Source organism: Jaculus jaculus, chromosome 8 (assembly GCF_020740685.1).
Source record: "Jaculus jaculus isolate mJacJac1 chromosome 8, mJacJac1.mat.Y.cur, whole genome shotgun sequence".
Taxonomy (NCBI): domain Eukaryota; kingdom Metazoa; phylum Chordata; class Mammalia; order Rodentia; family Dipodidae; genus Jaculus; species Jaculus jaculus.
In genome coordinates this window covers 60,684,411-60,705,022 of record NC_059109.1, presented here as the reverse complement: position 1 = coordinate 60,705,022, position 20,612 = coordinate 60,684,411, and the positions used below count along the sequence as shown (strand labels likewise).

At 42.1% G+C, this 20,612-nt stretch overlaps 1 protein-coding gene across 10 annotated transcripts in view; it reads left to right on the top strand.

Moving 5' to 3' along the window:
• Ryr3 (ryanodine receptor 3) overlaps window positions 1–20,612 on the top strand; it is a 598,743-nt gene that overhangs the window by 435,833 nt on the left and 142,298 nt on the right. For all 10 annotated transcript variants that reach the window (XM_045155998.1, XM_045155993.1, XM_045155990.1 and 7 more), the window contains 11 exons: window positions 737–957; window positions 4,252–4,342; window positions 5,852–5,992; window positions 7,876–8,039; window positions 10,007–10,085; window positions 13,677–13,766; window positions 14,580–14,726; window positions 14,921–14,983; window positions 16,006–16,081; window positions 16,207–16,330; window positions 19,415–19,530. In XM_045155998.1, coding sequence (XP_045011933.1) covers window positions 737–957; window positions 4,252–4,342; window positions 5,852–5,992; window positions 7,876–8,039; window positions 10,007–10,085; window positions 13,677–13,766; window positions 14,580–14,726; window positions 14,921–14,983; window positions 16,006–16,081; window positions 16,207–16,330; window positions 19,415–19,530 — 1,312 coding nt within the window. The remainder of the gene's footprint in view (window positions 1–736; window positions 958–4,251; window positions 4,343–5,851; window positions 5,993–7,875; window positions 8,040–10,006; window positions 10,086–13,676; window positions 13,767–14,579; window positions 14,727–14,920; window positions 14,984–16,005; window positions 16,082–16,206; window positions 16,331–19,414; window positions 19,531–20,612) is intronic.

Sequence of the window (20,612 nt, the reverse complement as noted above, 5' to 3'; positions counted from 1 at the left end):
ATGTTCTACTCTCCAGATCCCTTGTTAGCCAGATGCATAAAGGTGAGGCAAGTACAAGGTCACACATGCCCACTAGGTGGTGCAAGTGTCCAGAGTTTGATTGTGGTGGCTGAGGCCCTGGGACATCAAATTTTTCTCTTCCCCCCCCCCAACCTTTTGCCTCTCTCTAAAACATTTTTTTAATTTTAAAATTAAAAAAGTCTTTTCTTGAAAGAAACATAGGATCATTGAAGACCCAGCCCCTTTTCTGTTTGCTTTTTTTCTGGATGTTTTTAACCTTTTTTACTTCATTTGAAATGCAAGACCCTGGGCTAGAGAGATGACTTAGCAATAAGTTGCTTGCCTGTGAAGCCTAAGGACCCATGTTCAACTCTCTAGATTCCACATAAGCCATATGTACAAAGGTGAGACAAGCATAAAGTCACATATGCCCACTAAGTGGCACAAGCATCTGAAGTTCAATAACAGTGACTGAGGCTCTGGCATAACAATTCCCTCTCTCTCTCTTTCTAAAATAAAACAAATAAATGAATTTAAAAACACAAGACCCTACCTCAGAAAAAAATGCAAAAGAAAGGTAGATCTGTCTTCTGAGCAGGTAGGAAGACATTCATTCCATTTCTGTGAAGTGTAGCCAAGTATAAGTTTCTCCTAATTTACATAGGCGCTCAGTACTCAGGGTAGATGAACTGCTCTTTCCTGAGAAGTTGACTAGCTTCCCACTTCCCTCTTCTAGGTGTCTCTCAGCACCACAGAGGCTGCGCTGGCACTCAACAGGTATATATGTTCAGCTGTGCTCCCACTCCTTACGAGATGCGCCCCTCTCTTTTCCGGGACAGAACACTACACATCTCTGATCGATTCTACACTGCAGACGATCTACAGGCTTTCCAAGGGACGGTCCCTCACCAAAGCACAGAGGGACACCATAGAGGAATGTTTGCTTTCCATTTGCAAGTAAGTGCTCCCTCCTGTGTTTCTGACTTTTGTAGCTATATCCATGGAGAATATAATTGTGTGACACAGTGGTCCATGATTGTGTATCACAGTTCTACAGTGTGAAAGTGAAGAATGTGGTAGGGGGAAGATACCAGTGCCCCATCACATACCCAGCCTTCCCCCAGTCATCTCCTGTTGGGATGCTTTTGGTACCTGTGTTTGCCACAAACTTACCTGGAGCTCATCTTTCCCTGCAGGGAAGGAGAGGACAGCTCAGGATATTGCCCATTGAGGTGACAGACCAGGAGAGGAGACCACCTTTCAGACCTGAAATGTACCTATCATGAACTAATTTGCTAGTTCTAGAGATAAAGCTAGTAAAAGATTTTATTCTACCCTCTAAAAAGAAAGAACATTTACTCAGAGTCCAAATTGTGAATCAAAGTAATCCGCATCCACATCTCCCAAGAAAAGTCTCTCCAGTCATGAGGAGGAATAAGGACAAGAATTGTCATTTCTTGCAGACGAGTATCAAAGCCAACCAAAAACAAACAACCTTAGGAATCTATGTCAAGTCTGACAGGACAAAGAATGAGGTACTTGGCAATAGCAGGTCTCAGCACCACAGTCTAGGACCATTGTCTGCTGTTTGAAGCCAACAGTATGCCTCCTTGGCTGCTTATTGGTCACCTGCTGTACTCCTAAGTAAATATCCCAGTGTCCAGGCTGCATCTCAGGCCCAGAATTCAAAATTCTTCCTGGTGGAAGTCAGGATTCTAGCATTGACACAACCTGGCTGATTTCAATACATAGCCAAGATTGAGAGCACTGATTTAGGAGAAAAGATCAACTGGCTTCCCTTTTGGGAGCCATGTAGATATGGTTCTTGCTAATGACTTATTTCCTAGTCACTATGCATTAGAAGGCTAGGGCTATCTGGGAAGAAAATCACTAGAATCATTCATTTTAGAATATCAACTAAAAGAATATTCAACAATGTGATATCATGACATACCTACTATCTTATTAGAATAGCCTTTATGCTGGCAACACAAATGGTGAAGGTGTGGAGCAAATAGACTCTCATTTACGCTAGTGAGAATTCAAAGGGGTGTAGCCACTTTAGAACAGTTTGGCAGTTTTTTACAAAGCCAAATATACCTTTTTAAAATATATATTCTACTATATATTTTGTAGTATATATTCTCTCCTAAATTGAACCTAAAATATAGCTCTTGGTTCTATTTCTACAGTTTTGAACCTGGTCCTCCTATTTCCACCTGAGCTACAAATTATCGCAGACAGACTGGTCGTAGCTGGACACTTCTTTACTCCAGTTAGTCAGTCTTCAGTGATATTTGCTGTCTGAACAATAATGGGAAACATTGAGTCATTTTTGCATCAAAATTACTGAATTCAGAGATGTGCTTATTAATCTGAGGTGCATTTCCATTAGCCTTTCTCATCCCAGGGCTTTTATCATGAAGTCAGATTTTGGAAAGGCTATAAATTGGATAAAGTTTGTTTCTCTTTATCTACATTAATCCTCCTTATTGTAGATGCTTCAAGGAATTCTTACCTGGAAACATGACCTTACCATTTAAAGTTACTGCCCTTGACTATATAGATAGATCTAAACACATCTATGGAAGGAATTCAAGCATTCATGAACCAAAATTATATAGCTATGTGTGTGTGTGCATACATGCACACATATGCACTTTTCTCTGGAAAGAATCCATAGTATTTCTAGATGTTAAGAAGGTTGGGCAGAGACTGAAGAGAGGGCTTACCAATTAAGGCACTTAGTTGCAAAGCCAAAGGACCCATGTTTGATTCCCCAGTACCCATATAAAGCCAGAAGCACAAGTGGTGCTGTGTCTGGAGTTTGTTTACAGTGGCTAGAGGCCCTGGCATGCACTAGTGCTTGCTCGCTCTCTCTCATAAATAAATAAATAAACAGTTTTTAAAATATATATTTATAGCCGGGCATGATGGCACACACCTTTAATCCAAGCACTTGGGAGGCAGAGGTAGGAGGATCGCCATGAGTTCGAGGCCACCCTGAGACTCCAGAGTGAATTCCAGGTCAGCCTGGGCTAGAGTGAGGCCCTACCTTGAAAAACCAAAAATTGGAGAGATGTTTTAGTGGTTTAAGGTATTTGCCTGCAAAGCCAAAGGACCCAGGTTCAACTCCCCAGGACCCAAGTAAGCCAGATGCACAAGGTGGTGCACGTGTCTGGAGTTCACTAGTAGTGGCCCTGATGCTCCCATTCTGTCTCTGTCTGTCTGTCTGTCTGTCTGTCTGTCTCTCTCTCCCCCTCCTCTTTCCCTCTCTCACTCTCTCAAATAAATAAATAAAATAAATAAATACATCTATTTATTTATTTTAAAGGTTGGACAGCCTAAAAATAAAAGTAAATAAATTTTGCTTACCTTTCTCCATCTCTGTATTTACTTGCATTAAGTTTCAGTGTCATGAAACTTATAATTTGAAAAGTCATCCTTTAATTATCGGGTTTGCATCTTAGGCAGTTGTTTTGAAAACAAAGCCTCATAAGGCTCAAAGAAATAATTCCCAGACCAGAGTATAACCAGGAGAGCTTTAAAGAGCCCTTCAAATCACACCAGTAGGTGGCCTCAGATTCCACACATGCAGTTGGTCAAGTTCAGCTTCTCCCTTGCAGAATTAAAAAGGATCTTAGAGATGGCTCTACAACTATCTTCTTTCTGGTATATTCTCTGCACATGATCACTGAATATATTTTAAATATTTTAGTTAGTTTTGTTTATTATGTGAGAGAGATAGAGAGGGGGCAGATAGAGAAAAAATGGGTGCACCAGGATTTTAGCCACTGCAAATGAATTCCAGATACATGTGCCACCTTGTGCATCTGGCTTACATGGGTGCTGGGGAATTGAACCTGAGTCCTTTGGCTTTGCAAGCAAGAGCTTTAACCGCTAAGCCATCTCTCCAGCCCTCACTGAATATATTTTAAGTATACACAGGTCCCAGAACATTTTGCCTCATGGTAACTGGAATTTATCTTAGGTTTCTCAGTTCATTAGCTCACATCCTTTTTTTGTATTTTAACCTTACTCAATTTATAAACTGAAAACATGATCATACACTTCTATCCAAGATTTTGTGTTAAGGAGCTAATTGGTCTGAAGCTTAACCCTGATATGTTTCCTTCATTCTTTGTCTTTTCTTTCCCCCCACCTTCTTCTTTCTTCCTTACTTCTCTCTTCCTCTTTCTTCCTTAATTTATTTATTCATTTACTTTGTTCTATGTGTTTTTCTTACCACAGTCACTTGAAGCCTTCCATGTTACAGCAACTCCTGCGGCGTCTGGTTTTTGATGTGCCACAACTCAATGAATACTGCAAAATGCCTCTTAAGGTAGGCATCACTGTTACCACAGAAATGTAGCCATGGCACTGGAAATGGACCCTGTATTGCACAATGTACTCACAATTTGAGGAGCCAAATGTGTTTTTCTCTTAAACTGACAGCTAGCAACATGCAAGCCACAAAGCCAAACCCTTCCTGAAGACCCGTGTTCAAGGGAGAAGGCTTGTTGAAGTCACTAAGTGCTGTCATTCTCTTGAGTTGCTTTCCACTGACTGCTGACTTTTTTGTTTGTTTGGTTTTGTTTTGTTTTTCAAGGTAGGGGTTTCACTCTAGCTCAGGCTGGCCTGGAATTTACTATGTACTCTCTGGGTGGCCTCAAACTCATGGCAGCAATCTTCCTATCTCTGCCTCCCAAGTTCAAGGCCACCCTGAGACTACATAGTGAATTCCAGGTCAGGAGACCCTTACAGAGTACACTCTTCTTTTCAAGACTCAGTTTAAACACAGATTTAATGGAATGTACCCAGAGCTCAGAAGCCTATGGTCTCATCCCCTGTCTCCATACCAGGAAGAAAACTGTACATCCTCAGAGGTTCTGAAGTCTTCCAATGACTAAGTTTTCTCTAACTTTAACAGTCCATCTTTCTTATTGGTTTTTAATTTTTCGATGTAGGGTCTCTTGTAGTCCAAGCTGACCTGGAATTCACTTTGGAGTTTACAGTTGGCCTCAAACTCACAGTGATAAACCTACCTCTGCCTCCCAAGTGCTGGGGTTAAAGGTGTGCGTCACCATACCCAGTTTAACAGTCCCTTGTAATCTCAAAAGGTATTTTAGCTGAAAGCCATGGTTTGCACAGCCCAGCTTGGCATTGTTTCCTCTGAAGGCCACTGCTGTAAGATGCTGGCTCCTAAGTGGCATTATTGATCCTATTCTGTAAACTTACATTTACATCTTACTTCAGTGGGATTTTTAAATTTAATTTAGTTTATTTAAATGTAGATCCTACCTGCCAAGAAGGGAACAAGCCACTCTTGTATTGCTGCCCTCTCCTGACCAGTTGTCACCTGTCAAATTAATGGGCTCTGAGAGGACGAGAGAGAGGCCAGGAAGGCACACTCATCAATGCTGAGAAAGTCTTCAGACCCACACAGTTTGCTGCCCACTATCCCATCCCCATATCGGCACACACACCCCCAGAATCTTCTAGAATCATAAACAAAAGTCTCAAGAGAAATTCTTCCCATATCTGACTGCTTTAAACAGCACACACAGTGACTGCTTTCTCATTTGAAGCAGAAACAGTTCCTCTCCATTTTCTAGTGACTTCGTGGGACACATCAGGAGGCAGGAGTATTCATTAATCAGGTGACTCAGCCTAGAGCTTATTAGGCATCAAACAGACCACCTCCAGGCCACTTTGCTGACCATCCAGCTGTTTAAATGTTAGTTTCACCTCATGATCACTCTGTACCACTTTATTCTCCCTGCATGTCCTTGGTGCCTGTGGATGCACGCTACCTCTCCCCACTGCTGCACTCCTGCTCCCAACCTCCCAGCTTCTGACGAACCACTATGAGCAGTGCTGGAAGTACTACTGTCTGCCCTCAGGATGGGGGAGCTACGGGCTGGCTGTGGAGGAAGAGCTGCACCTCACAGAGAAGCTCTTCTGGGGGATCTTTGACTCCCTCTCACACAAGGTAATGACTTTCCTGAGTGACCAGAGTAGACCCTGGGGACCCCAGCACACAGGAATAATGATGAAAATCATCTGTTCACTTTGCCATGTGCCAGGGACTGTGTGCTAAGTTCTTTACAGGCATATTGTGTCAGTCCTTACTCCAACTCTCCAGAATAGGAGCCACCCTAATTCTCAGAGCAGCTGAATAACTTGCCAGGTTCACAGAGCTAAAACGCAGCAGAATAGCCACTACAGAAAATTACAAAACTGTTTCCCGGTTCCAGCTTGAGGAGGTAATCTCTTAGTTTTTGTGCTCTTGATGGAGCCTGACTACTGCTCTCCAGCTCTGTTTAGGTCAAGAGAAGAGGAAAAACCCTGTTGACCCAGGATAATCCAGGAAGCTGGCATTCATCCTAGGGATGTTTTGCAGATACCCATTTGGGGAGGAAGTGGGAACACTGAACCTTTGATCCTACAAGCCCTACAGAACAGTCTAACTGAAAAGAACCTTTGACTCTTGGCCCTTACTCTATTTCCCAGTATATTAGCTTTGTGAGGTCACCAGTATTAAGTTATAGAGGGATGGGTCTGGAGTTCTTCTTTTTAAATTTTTTGTTTGCTTTTATATATTTATTTGAGATCTGACAGCACAGACAGAGAAAGAGGCAGAGAGAGAGAGAAAATGAGCATGCCAGGGACCACAGCCACTGCAAACGAACTCCAGATGTGTGCACCCCCTTGTGCATCTGGCTAATATGGATCCTGGGGAATCAAGCCTTGATCTGGGGTCCTTAGGCTTACAGACAAGCGCTTAACTGCTAACACATCTCTCCAGCCCTGGTCTGGTGTTCTTACAGAAGTCAGTGGAGCTTGCCCCTCTATATCTAAAGTTTCGTACTCAAATTCCTTTGGTCAAAATCTGTTTGTGCTGAGCATGGAGGTGTTCCAGCATGCAGGAGGCTGACTGAGGCAGAAGCACTAGGAGTTCAAGGCTAGCCTGGGATACAAAGCAAGACCCTATCTCATAAAGTGATAAGAACAAAAGAAACTGTTTGTAACTCCATTGTTTGACAGAAATTCATTCCTGGCTAGGTTCAGGAAAAAGTGGATATAATATTGAGCAGTCTATGGATCATAATGGTATATAACCCTGGCATGGTTGATTGTGAAATGTGTCCCACAGACTCATGTGTTTGAGCACTTGGTCCCCAGCCAGTAGCACTGATTTGGAAGGGTGTGGAACCTTTGGTAGCTGGATCCTCACTGGAGGAAGTGGGTGCCTGAGAGCCAGTGTGAGGTGTCATATCCTGGCCTCACTTCCTGCCTGCTCTTCACTTCCTGGCCGTGGATGCGACGTGGCCCTCCCCTTGCACCATGCTCCTGCGGCCCGGCTTTCCCTGCCCTGATGAAACTGTGTCCCAGGGCTTCATTAGCAGAATGAGCTTGACTCCTTCCCTCCTTCCTTAAGTTGCTTGTCAGGTATTTTTGTCACAATAATGAGAAAAGTAACACAAAGTTGCAACAGTGGAGCTTAGAAGTGTTGACTATGCCCTTTTTAGTCCAATATTGGATCAGTTTCTATAACCAACCTTGGCAGAATTTTCTGGCCTAGTGAGAACGATGTTAAGTCGTAAGTGGTCTTGAAATTTACTATTCGGAAAGATACCAATTTAAACCTTTAAAGTTCTTCACCTAAAAATTGAATAGTGATTTGAGGGCTTGTAGATTATCATTTCTTCCCCCAAAAACACCTCAATTTTTATTCAAAAGTATTGAAGAGGTTATATATTCCTATTTTGGTCAACCTGGACAATCATTTTATTTTCATTTCTGCTGCTAAGTGAATGGTTCTGTGTTAAGGTTCTAGTTTGCCCACTAAGGACGTCTCTGTTTCCCTCACAGAAGTATGACCCAGATCTTTTCCGAATGGCCCTGCCTTGTCTGAGTGCTATTGCTGGAGCCTTACCACCAGATTACTTAGATACCAGAATTACAGCCACATTAGAGAAACAAGTCTCTGTGGATGCAGATGGTAACTTTGATCCCAAGCCTATCAACACTGTGAAGTGAGTCCAGAGTTATCTCTAAACTGTTCCTGTGTTTTGTCTAGTAACCAATGTCTTTCTCTCAGAATATAACAAAACTTAAATAAAAATTAATTAATTAATTAAAATAAATTAAATAAAACAAAACTTTCAGTTTTCCTCCCACTCCCACCAACATTGTTGATGATCTACTTTGACACTGCATATCACATGAGGAACAAGGTTTAATCTATCCATATCTGATTATATAGCATATTATTTCTATTCCAGGCTTTTGGGTGGTTTGTTTAATATAAGAGACAGGCATATCCATGGATAAATGTCACTTGAGGCATTGAGAGAACCACCCTGACAAATGATGCAATTAACTTAATAATGAGCTTTTAACAAAGATCTTTGCTTTGGGTGGAGTGTGTGTATAGATATAATGACACCACATATCAGAACAACTCCACAGATAATACTCAGTTGAGCTTTAGTAAGGTCTCAGAGATGGTGGTTGGGGTCCTTATTTAAGAGGTTAGGTCTGCTCTTTCCCATATCAAAGGGTGCTAGAGCTTTGGAGTAAGCCTACAGTTGTGCCTTTTAATTTCCCCCTGTGACTATCCAGAATCCTCAATGATACTTATTAAGCCATAGAAATGAGTGTGTCTTTTAAGCAAAACACTGCTCTGTTTGGTGGACAGTAGTTCCTCCCCATTTCTGAATGTGTGTCCAAGGACAGACTGTCTTCACCTCCATTTACATTTTAAATGAGTACAAAACTCCTTCAGAATGAGCAGGGAAAGTAAGACTTGCTCCCCATAAGCCCCCTGGACTTGTGTTTGGTGGTAGATATTCTCACATGAAAGCTATGCCCTTCTTGGGCGGGGTGGGGGGGTGTCCATTTTGTTAAGGTATAAAATTCTTTAAGCACACATTCCATTTAATAGATCATTGAGTGAGAGGGTGTTAGGAAACAGAATTAAACCTGCTACAAGACAAGGGTAAAAGGCATGATAAAACTGCAAGCTGGGACACAAAAGGGAAGACTGATGGCTTTGGAGAGCTTTGCTTATAACTTGCATGTAATAACATGGACGTTTTTGTAAGCATTATACAACATTATACTCTAGTAATTGTGTTCCAATGACAAGTGGTTCCATAATATTTTGAGAGTTCTTGTCCCTATCTGTGACATCAGTAATTTGAGTAATGTGAGGAATGGTGGCTGGCTCTAGCTCATCTAAGAAAAAAAGCCCTCATTACTAGAAGACATGGTCATAATCAAAATCTAATAGACTCATTAGCCATGCCTCAGCAAGGACAATGACAACCTTCAGGTATCTCCAGTGGATGAATCACCTCGGAAAGCTTGGTGTCCTTGTCTCAGCCAACTCTAGATTCTCATTCCAGGAAAGTGTATCTTACAAGTCAAGTCATATGCCTGCCCTTGATGGCAGAGCACATGACACTATATGTGGTACAAAAGGAAATGTTATCTACAGAAGTGACAAGAGCATCTAGGCAAACACAAGTGACAGGTGTTTTCTGTACTTACAAACTTCTGGCAATAAGTAGTTTAAGATTGCAGACTACTATTATTTGTAACATATCCTGCTCTAGCTGTCCATTCTGCCATCTCCAGACTAGAGGCATCATATGACAGGCCAGCTCCTCAGGGTGAAAGGATTCTCATTTCCGGAGAGCAGATCTGTCTCTGGAGCCCAAGTGTTTCTTTCAGAGCCACCAGAACCCAGAACAGCCAGAGGAAGGCCTCCTAGGCAGCAGAGGCTGCTTGTGATCAGATGTGCGTCAATGCCTGTGACGTAATCCTGGTCATGGTGACTTCTGGTCAGCAGTGCCACTACCTAGAGTAGCTTCAGCTCTGAGGTTAGCTATTTGAGCCAACCAAGATTGTGGCAACCAGTTGCTAGTTATAGCCAGCTTCTACCATGTCTGAATAAAGTGATCTAGGAGACTAACCTTTTTTTTTCCTCATTTCACAGTTTTTCTCTGCCTGAAAAATTGGAATACATTGTCACCAAGTATGCTGAGCATTCACATGATAAATGGGCCTGTGACAAGGTAGGAATTATCACCCAATTGACAATTGTCAGGGAGCAAAAAACAGCCCAAGAACATGAAAGGATCCTGTCTTGGAAAGCTGCCTGATATGTCTAAGTGACAGACTTATGCCAAGTACATTCAACATTTCTGTGCAGCAATTTCCCAGAGTTGGTAGAGGTCAGAGAAAGTCAAAGACAGGTGCTGGTGCTGCTTTTATATTTCTCAAGAAAATGAAGAATTCTGGAAGTGTTGACTGTTTTCTTATTGCATTTCAGAGTATTTGTGATCAGTCATGTGCTGCTGTGTTTAACATAAATGCTTAATCAGGCAGTGGCTTGTATTTAATTTTTCTTTGTTCAAAATTGGAAAAAAGAAAACTAAATTGAAACCTTCCCCTTGCATTTTCTTGGGAAGCTTAATATTATTTCAGGAAGGACGTACAAGAATCTTCCTATGGTAGGCACCATTTCTAGACACTTCTTGTCCATCTGGCATTTAAAATTCCTCACCACATGAGGACAGGCTGCTTAATAAGTTGAATTGCTATGTTAGCCCCTTAATGCTGGCAAGCAAATGGGGATACTGTGCCGAAGACAGCCAAGATTTCTGTGGGCAGCCAGTTAGGACTGGAGCCATTGCTCAGCTGCAGCTTACAGCTTGTAATAGTGGACCCATTTTCAAGGCCTGGCCACAGAAATCCACTCCCATGAAGAACATTCATGAGTATGGGTGAGCATTGAAGTATCAGCTCAGCCTCTGTGTGGCTCTGGTAGAACCTGAACTCTTACTTTCAAATGAGTTCCTACTTGGGGCTGATGAGAAACATTACTGAATTCTAGAATGAGCTAATACCTCCCGGTTCAAGAAAATGAGGTTGGCAAACCTTTCCTGTAAAGGCCTAGATAATAATAATTGAATAATAATTGAATAATAATTGATAAAGAAGTAATAAAATTTTCAGCTTGGTGGAATAGTCTCTATGGCAACTTCTCATTTCTAGTTTTCTAATACAAAAGTAGCTATAGACAAAACACTAACAACTGAAGGTGTTTGTGTTCCAATACAACTTTATGAAAAATGAGTGGTTAGCTGGACTTGACCCATAGACCACAGTTTGCTGACACTTCATCTACCTAGAGTTTTCTGAGGATCTTTCCTATGAAGTCGTTTGGTTAGTCAATGGATGATTGAGAAGGGATGTCTCTGTGAACCCACTGCCCTAGTTAACCCAGCTCTAAGCTGTGTGAATTTTACCTTCTAAGTCTCCATGAATTTGTATATGTTTTCTCTATCCCTGTGCTGTGACTTCATTCCAAACAACCATCATCTTTGGATCAGGCCATTATAATCACTGGTGTGATCTGTGTGATTACTGGTGATGGCTGGTGTCTCCCAAACGCAGTTTTTCCAGTCTTTTCTTTATACAATAAGCAAGTAACAGTTTCATTATGTCTATTTAGTCACATGGTACCACCGCTCTGCCTGAGAGACCTGATTTCTTCTTAAAATCTTTTGACATCATCTAAATCTTCCTAAAATAAAGGCCAAAATCCCTGCTTTGGCCTCATAGGCACTGCTCATTCTCATCTCTGATGCCATCTACTGTCTTGCTTCTTCTTCACCCTTTGTGCAACAGTAGCATCCCCTCCTTGTAGACCTTCTCCCTCATACACGCTACATAGTCCAAGACACTCCCTTGTCTCAGCCAGGTACTTAAAGATACACACCACCCTCCTTGTAGACCTTCTCCCTCATACACGCTACATAGTCCAAGACACTCCCCTGTCCTAGCCAGGTGCTTACAGGTACACACCACCCTCCTTGTAGACCTTCTCCCTCATACACGCTACATAGTCCAAGACACTCCCCTGTCCCAGCCAGGTACTTACAGATACACACCACCCTCCTTGTAGACCTTCTCCATCATACACACTACATAGTCCAAGACACTCCCCTGTCCCAGCCAGGTACTTACAGGTACACACCACCCTCCTTGTAGACCTTCTTCATCATACACACTACATAGTCCAAGACACTCCCCTGTCCTAGCCAGGTGCTTACAGGTACACACCACCCTCCTTGTAGACCTTCTCCCTCACACACACTACATAGTCCAAGACACTCCCCTGTCCTAGCCAGGTGCTTACAGGTACACATCATCCACCACCACATCCTGCTTTGCTTCCCAGATACAGGTCTTCTTTATGCCTTATTGCTTTCCTTCATAGTATTTTAACAGTTATTTATATATTTGCACATGTACACATTTATACATTTATCCCACTTATCAGTTGTATGTCTAATAGTGTGGTTATTTGGTTGGTATCTCTATCTGAAACCAGACTCAAAACTACATGAAGGGGCTGCAGAGATTGCTTAGCAGTTACAGAATTTGCCTGCAAAGCCAAAAGACCTCAGTTCAATTCCCCAGGGCCCATGTAAGCCAGATGCACAAGGTGGCGCATGTATCTGGAGTTCATTCGCAGTGTCTAGAGGCCCTAACACACCCATTTTCTCTCTCTCTCTCTCTCTCTCTCTCTCTCTCTCTCTCTCTCTCTCTCTCTCTCTCCCTCTCTCCCTCTCTCCCTTTCTCCCTCTGAAATAAATAAATAAAAATATTTAAAGAAGACAAGTCATAAAAGCCCTTAAAAAAAACTACATGAAGGCAAGGATCCATGTTTGCTCATCACTGCCCAGAATAAGACAGGCACTGTGTGACAGGTTATATGGTACTAGGGTGGACATGAGCACAGAGTTAGAAGACAAAAGTCCTGACTCCAACACTTGGGGTCCCAGGACTCCTTCTAGAATGATGACAGCCTCTGCAGAAGGAGGAATGGAAGGTATCCATCATAGGGATGTAAGTGTGTTCTAGGGTAAGCAAGAGACAAGAGAGAGTCTCACCACTTTAAGGAACCATTTATCTGTAACATGGAATAAAGGTAGGAAAAGGGGGTGGGAAGTGAGCATGAAGAGATTTTATTAGTTTAGAGGTCATGTAAGAGTTTCTATTTCCTGTAATAGCCGCTGGAAGTCAGAAATCATAAGGAACTAGGGCATCTCAGTGTGATTTTTGTGAATATCACTTAATATAGGGTAGGAAATGAGTCCAAAAAGGAGGCAGCCAGACAGCTTATGGAGCTAAGGCAGTTGTGCAGGTGAGAGCTGACAGTGGCCTTGGCTAAATTCTAAGAAGGAAGTGAGGAAGAGGCAAGCAAGTGAGTGGGTCCAAAAGGCTGTGAAGTGACAAGTGCGGTCAGAAAGCATCACCCGTATGGTGGCAGCAAGTCCAGTCTTCCCACGCCTCTTATCTCTGTCTACTGTTCTTCCTGACATACTGACTTGAGGCACAGTATTCTCAGGGTCTTTTGAAGTAAGTAAAACACAAGTGAGAAAGTGGAGAGGACAGCAGCTGAGGCCATAAAGAATAAAGTGGCAGAGTTCAGAATTCAGGAGACAGAGAGAGCTTGATGGCCTGAAAGACTCAATTAGACATTCGCTAGGGGCTCTCCAATCTGTCATGAGCTATTATGGCACTTGTGAGAAACAGAAGCAAAGATATGGGTCATACAGCAAGGCTCTATGTTTGAACTGAGAACATTTCTACAGAGTCACAGTGGATGGAAATATGGAATTTCCCTGGATGAAAATGTGAAGACCCACCCACTGATAAGGCCCTTCAAGACATTAACAGAGAAGGTAAGGATGATACTTAACCAAGTAGCCATGTTCTTTCCTTCCTTGGGAATTGAATCTGACACTCACAGGAGCTTCAGCATAGTCAGATCCTTACTGAACTCCATGGATTTGGCAAACTGTTTCTGAGCTTTCCAGTGGGCAACAGTACCAGGACAAGTTTCTAAGACCCCAACCTCACACTCTGGTCTTTGCCTTTGAGGACCCACCAATGAAAGAACCCCTACTCAGCACTTATTTCTGGGTCAGAAATACACTGGAGGTTCTCCTACAACCAAGCTATGAAGAGATTTTGTTTGATTATTGTGTAGAATGGGAAAATTGCCTTCGAAAACTTAGACATGATCTCCAATAAATGGATGATATAGATGATAGAAAATAACTATGAAAATATTATAACTTGATTCTTTTTTAATTAAGAAGTTTGGTTCATCTCAACTCTGAGTTATTTTTCTTTACAATCTGTAAGAGTTGTTTGTTAGCTTTAGTTCTAATCTCATATGTGAAGGATGGTATGTGTGCCTTTGTTTGACTATTAAACATCCTGAAATTGAAAATGTAGACAATGACATCAGTAATGTTGGTTCATTCCCACCAAAGGCAAATAACCTCAGATGTAGCATCTTATATTCATAAGTATCAGAAAAGCTGATTGTTTTTCAATGCAAAGTTGAAAATGGCATCTTGTCCTCGTGTACAGATGTATGTAACTAGCACCACTCTCTGCTGTGGGATCCAGCTTCCTCTGGGAGATGGACCAGTCAGAGTGAAGGGTGGAGTGTGTTCTGCAAAGCTCATATGCAAATTTTCTTTCAGGAGAAAGAAATTTATCGCTGGCCTGCCAGAGAGTCCCTGAAAACCATGCTAGCTGTGGGCTGGACTGTGGAGAGACCCAAAGAAGGGGAAGCTGTGTTTCAACAACGGGAAAATGAGAAACTTCGAAATGTGTCCCAGACCAGCCAGGTATGAAACCACTCTCAGAAGCCAACACTGGGCCAACAAACCATGAAGATTCTGGGAGAGCTCTCCATGGAATATAATGGTGGGACTATGGAAGGTGCACAGTGGGGGGCCTGAGGGTCATGTGTCACAGCTGAAGTTGAGGTTCATCTGGATAAGGAAAACTGGCAAACCTAATTAATGACTCTCTTTCCTAGGGCAACAGCTACAGCCCTGCTCCCCTGGATCTCTCAAATGTCGTGTTGTCCAGGGAGCTCCAGGTCAGTGCTGGGACAGCATGACTGCTTTCTAAACCTTCCAGAGAAATTCCAAAGAGTTAAGGAGGAAGAGCAGAGGCAGATTGCCTAAAACATATCACCACTAAGATAGCAAACATGAAGAGAGCCATGTTGAAACAAGACTGTGGGGAAAGCTCTATAGAATATCATCCAAGACTTGGAGGCTGTTCTTCTAAAGATATCGTAACTGGTCATCAGTCATTGAAAGGAACTCAACAAGTTATTTGTGTCATGCTCCACAAAGAAATCAGCTAAGAGAAAGATCTGTGAAATTTGGCTCCTGGTTAGGGATTCTTTCTTGGATCTAGCAAGTCTCCCAAACCATCATGCATGTACCACAATAGATGTGCTCAAATTCCCTACAGTGGCTCAGGGAAATAATTGTTGTAGGACCCAGAGTTCTAAAACCCAATGAATGAAACCAAAAGCCTACATACATTGATGGCTGTGGATTGTCCCTGCCTAGATAAGAGCACACGGACCAGCCCCTTGGACCAAAACATTTCTTTCCAAATCACATTCTTCATCCTAGGTCAGTTCTATGTGAGCCTGATAAAGATTAATTCTATTTGAGAAATCTTATTTACAGTCATTTCCACCAAGATATGATTCTTTTTAGTTCATTACATTAAAGATTTCAGACTGTAGATTTCTGCTTGACTTCTCATGCCCAACTCCCTGTCTCAGGTGAGGAGTGTGATAACAAAGCACCCATGATATGTGACAAGCTGCCAGTCTGCAGTGTCAGCTGGAAACTTGTTTCCCATGAATGCACTAAACTGGCAGAAGGAAGGACAGAATTAGAAGTCCCTTCCTCTGTATGGGATGCTTTAATGCCAGTGAGGGGCATTGTCCATGCTAATTAATGAAGGCAGACCTTCACTGGTAGACTTTTAGCACATGGTGGGCTGTCTCCCAGGGGTTACCTGGAATAGGCCAGCAGGTATGAAGCTGTTTGTCCTGCTTGCTTTCTCCCTGACTTACATCTCTGTGGTACAACACAGGGAATGGTGGAGGTGGTGGCTGAGAACTATCACAATATCTGGGCCAAGAAAAAGAAGCTGGAGCTGGAAAGCAAAGGTGAGCCTAGTTCACAGTCTCCTTCAAGGAAGGTGAGCTGGGGTGGGATAGGGGATGGAGGGTGGCTGCATTCTCCTCAGGGCAAAGGAAGACATAGTACATTGTCATCTCTTACCTTACTGCAGGTGGTGGCAGCCACCCTCTTTTGGTACCATATGATACCTTGACTGCTAAGGAAAAGTTTAGAGACCGAGAGAAGGCCCAGGACCTGTTTAAATTCCTCCAAGTGAATGGCATTATGGTTTCTAGGTAAGTCACCTTCCTCATGATGTTAGGGAGTAGGGGAGGGGATGTGGGCCTGGTCTTTCCTTCGAGTGTTTAGTCACCGCACACAAATGTCATCAGAGTAAGGACATGGTTGAATCTTCTGAAAAGGAGGATAATGAGTCACATATATATCCACACATACTGTGCTGTAGGCCAAGGCTGTTTCTTTGTATATTGCCCTAGCATTTAGAATTTTGAACTATGTTCAAATTACATGCTCAAAGCTTTAGAATTTGGTCTTCTTTAAAGAGCAATGAGAATTTGAGGCAGAAGCAAAAAAATCTCAGTATGGTATGTAAGATATTCTTTAAATTGCTTTCCTATTTCTTTCCATTATTTTATGCATACCTAAACTATGTGTTTAGAAATTTGAAGCTCAAGGTCTCTGTAAAATTTGCAACTTAGTTTTCATGAGTGAATGGCTCTTTTCCTCATTTTTATTTGGTTGTTTTATATGATGTTTTATTATTTACTTATATGATGTTTCATTGTAACAATAGCATCCATTGTCAAAGACACAGCCTTTGAGCAAAGAGAGATGGATCTTATGAAGATACAACTCCAATGGGAAGAGGGAATAAATCCTTGATTTACCAAGACATTTTATGTTCAATAGGAGAATGGTTTGGGCTGCTAAGGCTTGAAGGGGGAATTTGCTTTCTGACTGATCAAGTGTCTGCAGTGGATTGTGCTATGTCACAGCATCATGCTTGCTGACTTTTTTGTAGAATGAAAACAAATTAGTGTTTTGAATCTCATCTAGCTGTTCCTCCTAAAAGAAATGTTTTCCAAATAAGCTCTTATATCTCCTTTTAATTTCCTACAGAAAGCTTTCCATTGAATGTAAAATAAATAAATAAAACTACATAAATACTTCCATTGCATCTCATATGAAACAAATTACAAACTTGATTTGCCATATTGCCAAGTAGAAAAGGTCATGAAGCAGGAGATAGCCTCTAGGGAAACATTGTAGAAAGACTTTCAGCATCATTTTAATCCTCTTCTTAACAATGAGATGAATGTGCAGTGTGATTTGCTGATAAATTCCTTGCTCACAGAAATGAAAAATTACCCTTCACTGAAAAGGCAATAGAACTAGGGAGAAATTGAATTCAGCAGACATATCCTGGGTAGTTATTTGTCCTATGCCGGGCACTATGGGAGGCACTCAGGTGTGCAAATGATCAAGTGAGGTCCCTGCCACCCAGGAGGATTCTTCACCTTCCTTTGCCCCCTCCTCAGACCTTCTCTATCTTCACCCTCCCCATCAGTGGGGGAAAAGCCATTCTTTTGTTGTTCAAAACAACAAATCTTGACTGTTCTCTTTAATCTCAACTCATATCAACCCTTTCAGGAAATCTTGATAATTCTACATTTAAAATATTTCCAGAATCTACCCACTTTTTAACCTCTCCCCCCTGATCATGCTGCCAATCATCATTACTGGGAAAGTCTCCTACCACATCTCTCAGCCCTGACCTTTGCCCCTACCTCATGGTCAACTGCAAATATAGCAACCAGAATGTTTATTTTATAATGTGTCACCTCCACCCTTCAGAACTCCCAAGAGTTTCCCATCTCATTCAGAGCAAGAGCAAAATTCTCAAGATATCCTGTAAATCCCTCAGTGATTTTTTTGCTCTGGCTATTCGCTCTCCCTCTGACCACCTGCTAACTTCCATTCCACCCACTCTGGTACCTCTACCATAGTCCTTCCACCCAGAATAAATGCTTCTGCCTCAGAACCTTTGTACCACCTTCTCCCTGTGCCTGGAAAGTTCTTTCCCTGAATGTCCATATAACAATTATCTTCTTGTTGCATTACTTGACCAAAACACCTGGCCAAGTGCAGCTTATGGAACAAAAGGGTTCACTTCAGCTTATAGTTTCAAGGGGAAGTTTCATCATGACAGAGAAATCATGGCAGAAGTAGTCTGAGTGAGCTAGCTAGTGAGCCCTCAGTAAGGCTAGACTAATAAACCTCAAGATCCGCCCCCAGTGACACACCACCTCCAGTAAGGCTCTACCAGCTGCGGACTGAGTATGAATGAGGCTTAATCACAAACCCATGAGGCTGTGGGGGGCACATTTCACATTTAAACAACCATAGCCAATGACCCACTACCTCATCTCTTTGAAACCTTTACCCCAGTATCAGTTTCCCTATAAAACCAATCCTGGGCAAGGTGGTAGAGGGGCACTGGAGAGATGGCTTGGCATTTAAGGCATTTGCCTGAAAAGCTGAAGGATCCTGGTTTGATTCTCCAGGGCCCACGTAAGCCAGATGCACAAGGGGGCACATGCGTCTGGAGTTCATTTGCAGTGGCTGGAAGTCCTAGCACACTGATTCTCTCTCTGTCTTTCTCTGTCTCTCTCTCTCTCAAATAAATGAATAAATAAATATATATATGTTTTTTTAAACCCTGGTAACACTACAGTTCAAAAACCCATTGTACCTCACTCCCAGGCCTTTTCATTCTGCTTTTATTTTCTTTTTTCTCACATGTCTTATTAGTTTCTATCATTCTGCATAATTCATGTTTTATTTATATCTATTTGTAGCTAGTATCAAATTTAAACAAATCAGAAATATTTGACTTCTCTCAATATCTCTAGCTGAAGATTTCTAGTAAGAAGGATAAAGATCCTTATAGAAACTGTTGAGGCTGAAGAGATGGCTTAGTGGTTAAGGCACTTGCCTGCAAAGACTAAGGACCCAGTTTTGACTTCCTAGAACCCACATAAGCCAGATGCACATGTGTCTGGAGTTCATTTACAGTGGCTAGAGGCCCTGGTGCCTGTTCTCTCTCTCTCTTTCTCTCTCTCTCTCTCTCAAATAAAAATAAAAAAATTTAAAGACCATTGAGAAATTATTTTGATAAGAATATTACATTTTCATAGAGTCAGCTTTCAAGTATAATCAGCCAAATGATGAGTCATGTCACTAAGCCAGAGTAACCATTGATGTTTAATAATTAAATTCAACATAGGTAGGATAGGTGATGGACCAAAGTCATATGCTTTTCTTTGTTACTTTCTGGGGTTCACGTATATCCAACCTAGAGGTATGAAGGACATGGAGCTGGATGCCTCCTCCATGGAAAAGCGATTTGCCTACAAGTTTTTGAAGAAGATTTTGAAATACGTTGACTCTGCTCAAGAGTTTATCGCTCACTTGGGTAAGTCAAGCTTGTAATGCCTCATAGGAGAATTTTATGTTCCTTTACCAAGGAATGAAACTTTCTTTTTTAAAAATTTTTTTTCATTTATTTTTATTTACTTATTTGAGAGCAACAGACAGAGAGAAAGAGGCAGAGAGAGAGAGAAAGAGAGAATGGGCACGCCAGGGCCTCCAGCCACTGCAAACGAACTCCAGACACATGCACCCCCTTGTGCATCTGGCTAACGTGGGTCCTGGGGAATCCAGCCTCGAACCAGGGTCCTTAAGCTTCACAGGCAAGTGCTTAACCACTAAGCCATCTCTCCAGCCCAAAAATTTCAAACTATAATTGTTTATGATTCATTTATACATATGATTTGGGATAATAACAAGGCTGAAATTCTTTTGCCCCCACTTAAAAAGTTAACTTATGGGCTGAAGAGATGGTTTAGCAGTTAAAGTGCTTGCCTGCAAAGCCAATGAACCCAGGTTCGATTCCTCAGTACCCACATAAAGCCAGATGCACAAGGTGGTAGATGCATCTAGAGTTTCCTTGCAGTGACTAGAGGGTCTGGCATGCCTATATTCTCTGTATCATCTATCTATCTACCTCTTTCACACACCCCCTCAAATAAATAAAATAAAAGTAATTTTTAAACTCAATTTAGTTCCTTGGTTTTTTCATAGGATTTGATTGGCTCTTTTTTGTTTGTTTGTTTTTTATTAATATTTACTTATTCAAGAGAGAAAGCGGGGATGGGGGAGAGAGAGAAAACTGGTATGCCAGGGTCTGTAGTCACTGAAAATGAACACCAGACCCATGCACCACCTTGGACATCTGGCTTACATGGGTTCAGAGGGATTGAACCTGGGTCCTTTGGCTTCACAGGCAAGCACCTTCACTGCTAAGCCATCTCTCCAGCCCCTAAATATTCAATTGGGGGGTTGGTTTTGGTTTTTCGAGGTAGAGTCTCACTCTAGCCCAGGCTGTCCCTGAATTCACTATGTAGTCTCAGGGTGGCCTTGAACCCATGGCAATCCTCCTACCTCTGCCTCCCAAGTGCTGGTATCAAAGGCGTGCACCACCATGCTCAGCTCTAA